Raw genomic sequence first — 7163 nt, forward strand, 5'->3', positions numbered from 1 at the left:
TTGCTTGTGTTCTTTCGAGCTCTTGCGCTTGGATTGCTTTCTTCTTTCTTGATTCTTTCATTGCGATCAAGCTCACTTGTAATTGAGGCAAGAGACACCAAACTTGTGGTGGTCCTTGTGGGAACTTTGTGTTCCAAGTGATTGAGAAGAGAAAGCTCACTCGATCCGAGGGATCGTTTGAGAGAGGGAAGGGTTGAAAGAGACCCGACCTTTGTGGCCTCCTCAACGGGGAGTAGGTTTGCGAGAACCGAACCTCGGTAAAATAAATCCGCGTGTCACACTCTTTATTTGCTTGCGATTTGTTTTGCGCCCTCTCTCGCGGACTCGTTTATATTTCTAACGCTAACCCGGCTTGTAGTTGTGTTTATATTTGTAAATTTCAGTTTCGTCCTATTCACCCCCCCCTCTAGGCGACTATCACCAACAATAAATTGTTACATAAAATCCTAATTAGCATATATTATATGTACTAAGTAGACGATTAGTTTATGTTTTTTGAGATTACTATGCAAAATTAACCTATTTTCTATGTTATATTAGTAGTATATTTATTTTACTAATATAAAATATCTTACTTAAATTATTTTTGAGATTTTATATTATATTTTGGAGAGCGATTTCACACTTATGATCAGGCTCGTTGGCTCGCCGAGTGGAGCTGAGCCAACTTTTTAGGCTCATGAGAGGAGCTAACCGAGTTAGGCTCGATTTGTTACTTAATCGAGTCGCAGCGAGTGGAGCTGCGCTCAGTTTGACTCATTTCCACCGCTACCTTGGGTATGGGTGAATCAATATCTATCGGTGGATATGAGTGACCCGGTTTTTTTTTTCGTTGGCCTTATTCCTCGCTTGTGACCGCGAGCAAGGGACGGTCCATGACGCAACGCAACGGTCCGTGCAACTCCACAGGCCTTGGTCGCGCGAGGCATCGAAAGAAGAGAGCCGAAGTGCACGGTTAACGCCGTACCGGCCCGTTTCCCCACCGCTGCGGAAGAATCGCCCGCCTACTGAATCCGCACGGTGGGGCGTCTGGGCGAGTGAACCATTCGGCCCGCCTGCAGCCCATGCCGGTGCCGTGCATCCGTGTCACACTCTACTTGCAGTCGACGACCCGGCATGTGCGCCACTACTCTACGCCCTTGTGCGCCGAAGAGTGCAAGTTCGAAGAAGATACAGCTTGCTTGCTTGGTCTGGTCGTGAGATACTATATCTTTTATCTTTATCCTACTAACTAGTACTGTATCTTCTATATATACAGAGAGACTACAAGAAGTGAAGCAGGTCAGCAGGTCAACAAGCGAGCCAGGTGGCGCACGAACGGCGACTGGCACTTGTGCGCGCCGGCTCGCGGCCGGAGACGGCAGGGGTGTGGTGTGGACGGTGGAGCAGCTAGCTGATTGCCTAGCTAGTTGCCTGCTTGTGCGCTTTCCGCGAACTTTCCCACCGACGCGTAGTACGTAGTTCCCGACGCCACACGGCTGTCATCCGTCGCCTCGTCCAGTCCACCCCCGTTTCACACGACGAGACGGCGGGAGCCAGCCGGCGAGCACCACCACCGAAAACCATCGCGATCGAGCAACACGTACGACGGGCACATGCACGATCCATGGAGACGCACACGTACAATGGCGTAGCGCTCCCCACCGTTGCTGCCGCGGACGACGAAGCGCAAGGTTCCGCCAGCAAGCTAAGCTAAGATACGGTACGGGTGGCGACGATGGCGAGGTCTCCTCGATCGCAAAAAGAGAGGGACGACGAGGAGATGCGGCGAGGTCGGCGCATGCATTCAGTGGGCCGGTTCGCGGACGTCGTTTTCTAATTTAGGGCAGGACCAGGCTAGCTACTAAAGGCGCGCGCCACCCGGCCCGGCCGGCCCTCTGCGCTCATGCATGTGGACACCTCACGTAGCAGTCGAAGCAGATGGAGATGCGCGTGGTCGAGCGAAAGGGAACATTCCATCCACACCCAATTCATTCAAGTGGTGGGGTTTGTTACGTTAATTACGTATAGGACAGAAATATAAATAAAGCTACCAGGCGGTAGATATGGTTGGCATCTGCCGTGCATTGCATAGCCACTTTATTAGCTATATCATCCTATGAAGATATTATTATGTATGTCTCTGAACATTATTAATTTCTCTATTAATTCCGGTTCCAGTTGAAGTTAGAGTAGATGTATATATACCGGCATATATTATATATAGTGTAGACAAATATGTAGACAAAAAGCAACCTAGAGATTCATAATAAAGGCCACCGTCCTCATGCCTGCTAGTCGTTTAAATAAACATTTCAAGAGATTTAATAGTTAAGACATTCACCATAATGCAAGGAATGTGTAATAACCATACAAATCTGCTTAAATGGTACAAGATCATATAGGAGGCTTTTCCTGTATTTAATTTGTTGGTCCCAAACTCCCAATAATCTCATCTCTCTTGGAGTGCAAGAAAATATGTCACTGTGGCTTTGACAAATCTACAACGGAGATTTAAATATTAAAAGTAAAAAAAATTATCGCATCTATGGTGTGACAACGCGTGGGAGCAAAATATTTGCCTTTCGATTTCGAGTTTCGTGCAAGAACTAGTTGGTTATCATTTTGTGAGAGAAAGAGTTACAAAAAAAAAAAAATCTCCAAATTGATTCTGTACCCACTCGGGAGTCTAGGTTACGGATGACTTTACCAAAACCCTTTTGACGCGTCATCTAAAAAAACTCTAAATACAATCTCAACTTGGAAAGCTATGATTAGGAGGGGATATTAAGATATGTATCTCTACACTAATCTCTTTTTTGTATGACACAGGTACGGTACCCTAGCAGGTTGAGCTATATAGAGATCAATTTTGTAATAATCTATATCAACTTAGCGGTCCTGCTAGTTGCATAATTCTTCATGTAAAAGGGTGAACCCTTCCTATAAATACAGAGACGTTGGTTTTATAGAGGAAGGGAGCATGCGAAGCTTCTAGATATACCTCTCTGATTTTTTGACAAGAAATACAAGTACTGCTACACATCCACATGTAGGTGCAATGGAGATTGTTGGAGAGTGACACTGAATATAAGCAAATCTGAACAGATAAGCTGAGTATATATATGCATGCAGTGTCTGGTAGAGTAATAGATAAATCTAACTACTACTGATGAATCCAGCAGGAGAAAACCCTAGCTGCTAGCTGGTTGATCACTTTATCCGCCTCTTGCTGGTACGGCCGACAGGTATATATATGTCTGAAAAAAACGTAGAAGCTGAATTAGATCGATCAGACTCCAGGTCAAGTCAAGTCAAGTCACTCTATACGCTGAAGGATAAGATAGGAAATGGTCCTAGCTATATACATGTGCACAAGTATGAATGCAAAACACAAGTACGTCTTTCCTTTCCGATTGGTGTTTATAACGATTTTTTAGAGGATTCCAACGAAAACCAACTAGTCGTTGAAAGGAATATAGGGCCGGCGTTACATTTATGTATGTGCTGCATTTTTGCATTCAGCATTCCCTAGCTAGTAGCTATAGTAGCTTTCAGCCATGCATGAGCATGTGGAGAGAGGGACTGACTGACAAATCAAAGCTAACCAGGGCAGCTGGAAATGCAATAGAGAAGATCGATATAATAGTAATAAGGTACATAAAATAACTCGCATACAACTATTCCATAAGAAACCTCAACTTAATTGGGAGTATCACATGTATGCATGCATATATATATATGCATATGCTAGATCTGTACTTGTATAAATGTGCTCTAGTCTGCCAAGTGCCAACTACTCGATCTAGTATTTGTAGTGCACTACAATTGAAATATGTCGTTGAAAAAGATCCTAAGCCACTGAGTCCACATGTGTACGTACCAGCGGAGGCATGAATACGATCATATATATATACGTATACGTGTGGCAGCATGCATGAAGTGCCATTATTATTCCTCCTACAACGTATACTCCGTACTACGTACACACCAAATAGAAAGCAGCAAGTCAGTATCATATTTAGCTCAGTTTCTTTAATTACCATATTTTGCCACCATCATGGGGTGCCATGCCTTACACCATGGGGCACCATGTCGTCCAGCAGCCCCGCCTTCTGAACCGAAACGACCGGCGGAGGCACTGATGGTGGCGTTGACGGCGACTGCGCCACGGACACCCCGGAGCCGTAGCCTGTGCCTGTCCGCCACAGCTCGTCGCCGTCGTTAGCACGCTGAAAAGATGTAGTAGTCACCGAGCTAACGACCGGCGGCGGCGTCGTCTCCGAGGACGGCGGGGAGCTCTGCGGGTGCAACGGCGGCAAGCTGAAGAGCTGCTGCCGCGCTGCTGGGATGAACGACGACGTCGTCGACGACGAATACATTTGCTCCGCCAGCGCGACGGCCGCCGCGCTGTGGTACCGCGCCGCGGCTGCGCCTCCGCCGCCGCCGCGCTGGAATGGACCGATGCTGTGGCAGTGCTGGCCCTCGTAGGTGGTGATGACCACGGAGGGGTCGTCGGAGGACCTCTCCACGCGCTTCTTCACTGTGCATTTGCTGTTGGTGCACCTGTAGTAACTCCTGCTCAAGAAATTTAGCCCCTTAATTTTGACTACTTGTGCTAGCTAGTTATCATAATAATTATATTAGTTGCCGTACGTAATGCAAAGAAAAAAAAACTACATACATGTTCACGTATATATGCGTTAATAGTATTATGCTGAGTATATACGTATGTTTGTACATAAAATTAGACAATGCAAGACATAGCTAATAAGGTTTTACACTAGCTTAGCAGTTTATTAGGTCCCGTCCATCTATTTAAGCAATGGAACCAACCTTGGGAAAGGGCTGTTCTTGACAGCTTTCTGGCCATACTTCCTCCATCTATAGCCGTCGTCGAGGTGATCGAGCTCGGTCTTGGTCATGAACGCGAACCGCGGCTGCCGCGCCCGCTTCTGCCCCTTCTTCGCCGCCGGTTTCCTACCCCTGCATCATATGCAAGTTCATACATTACAGACATCAATATACTTTTACGTAGATTTGATTGGACTTTACTTTGGTACGAAGACAGTACTGGCGGCAGTTCATACAGTGGACAGATCGTCTATGAGCAGCAGCAATACTGGATCAACAGTACAGAGCGTTTCGACAGATCCATGCCTGCGAGCAGTTAATGCTGCGTAGGCTGGAGTGCAAGATTCAATGCGCACTGAACATGGCAAAGGTAGGTAAGACAAGGAAATTGGTCGGCTGATCATGGCAGGGGCAGGACCAGGACCAGGACGGCGGGCAGACGACGTGACCACACACGCCGTCCGGCCGCACCGCGGCCCACCGGACGCCGCTCGCCGCCAGCGTTGCTGATGACAGCATACAGATCAGCAAGGACGGTGGGAGCGAGGAGGAAAGCACAAAACCTCTCCATCCGTCGCCCCGCGCTAGAACATAGACACATAGCTAGATGAGTCGTAGACATACACATGACAGATACATGTATGCCGCATGCGTACTTTTCCCTTCTCTTCGATGAACAAATTTTGGAGCAGGTTTTGGAGTGTATATATATGATCCATTAGTTTGACCACATGCACCTTTGAAATGAAACCGTTGATTTGGATCTATTTGACACACGCGAATGAAGATGCACAGACTGCGTTCGAATCCGAACAGAACAAAACAAAACAATCTCGTGCATATGCATACGGAGACGTGAACAGTATATATACGGAAATGCAGCACGCAGAATTAAAAATAAAAGGCAGAACAGAGTAGATAGACGGGGAAGAAAACAAATGAAACCGCGTGAAACTTGGGTCAATCCGCGCACGCAAATCGCGGATCTGCGTGGACATGTGCCGCCGCCCGCGCCCGCTGGTATTTGACGAGATTGCCCCTCCCGTCCCGTCCCGTCCCGGACGCGCGGTGCACAAACGCGTTGCGGAGTCTCGCTTACCTTCACGCGGTGGTGCTCCGAAACTATAGCCCTGCTGCTGCTGCCTGCCGCTCGCCGGCGTATGCTACCTTAGGTGCAGAAGCTGCCGCGCGTGCACTTACGCTGCCTCGGCGGCCGGCGCCGCCTTCCGATCGTCGTCGCCGTCGCCGTTCCCCGGCGCGGCGCCGTCCCCGCTCGAGCTCGACGACGCGCCGGCGTCCCCCGACCTGGCGGGCGCAGGCTCCTCCGATGGCTCCGTGGACAGTTGGGCGGGCAGCGGTGCTGCTGCCTCGGGCAGATCCAGCACCGGGATGAGTTCCCCGGCTAGGCCGCCCGGCCAGCCGGGCTCCGCGAAAAAGGATGAGTACTCCGTGAAGGCGTCGACGCCACCGAACGGCCAGTCGGCGCCGACGTCCTCCTCCGACCTGTCACCGGCGGCGCCGGCCATGGGCAGGGCGGCAGACCCCGGCCGATGCGATCAGATCGACCTCCTAGCTCTAGGCTCTAGCTGCGGCGCGCGGCGGGATCGGGCGAGTATACTCTTTGTCACTGGTGTGGCTAGCAAGCTCTCGCTAGAGGGTTTGCCTTGCTTGTGCTCGTGCCTTTTGTAGCAGCGTGCTGCTGCTGCTCGGGAGTGGTGGATTTTTAGTGTGGTGCCGCCGCGTTGTTTTGTTCGGGGTAGGTTAATTTTATCAACGAAGCGTTGCTGTCAAGATTTTTTATCGGTGTCCGGGGCAGACGCGTCGGAGGCTAGGGTAGGCTAGGTATTTTTGGAACTTTCTCGCGGTCACGGTCGCGTCTTCAGTGGGTGAGGGGCAAAGGTGACATTTTAGTCAGAGAACTCTTCCGACGGAAGGAATTGGCTGTAATAAAATTAAAACAAAAGGCCGCGCGTGCTGTGCAGTACAGCTAGAATATTCACTTTTTTGGCAAGGAATATAAGGAAAAAAAATGATAATGGTATGTTTGTGGAGTAACAATTTGGCGAATTAAATTTTTTTGTTCATGTCACATCGAATGTTTGAACGATAATTACATATATTACATATAGGCTAATTATAAAACTAATTATAAACTAACCTCGGGTCTCTATCTATTTCTTCCCATACACATAGTTTTCTATCTTTGGAATACATACTTAGCCCGTCTAAATACTAGTGTATATATTTATCAAGTTTACAACTCATTCAAGTTTGAGTTAGTTTATCTCTAGCGTGCCGCTTTCCTGCGAAAAATACGACACCTAGAATAC

General features: G+C 48.4%; 1 protein-coding gene across 1 annotated transcript; it reads right to left on the reverse strand.

Annotated features, from left to right (window-relative positions):
• Positions 1-3049: 3049 nt before the first annotated feature.
• Positions 3050-6585, reverse strand: LOC100191170 (uncharacterized). The gene is made up of 4 exons (NM_001136605.1): positions 6034-6585; positions 4816-4965; positions 4023-4557; positions 3050-3239 (listed from the first exon to the last, which is right to left on the reverse strand). Exons 1-3 carry the CDS (start codon positions 6357-6359, stop codon positions 4038-4040), a joined length of 996 nt encoding a protein of 331 aa, NP_001130077.1. The 5' UTR covers positions 6360-6585; the 3' UTR covers positions 3050-3239; positions 4023-4037.
• Between the last annotated feature and the right edge of the window lie 578 nt (positions 6586-7163).

This window comes from Zea mays, chromosome 1 (assembly GCF_902167145.1).
Source record: "Zea mays cultivar B73 chromosome 1, Zm-B73-REFERENCE-NAM-5.0, whole genome shotgun sequence".
Lineage (NCBI taxonomy): Eukaryota > Viridiplantae > Streptophyta > Magnoliopsida > Poales > Poaceae > Zea > Zea mays.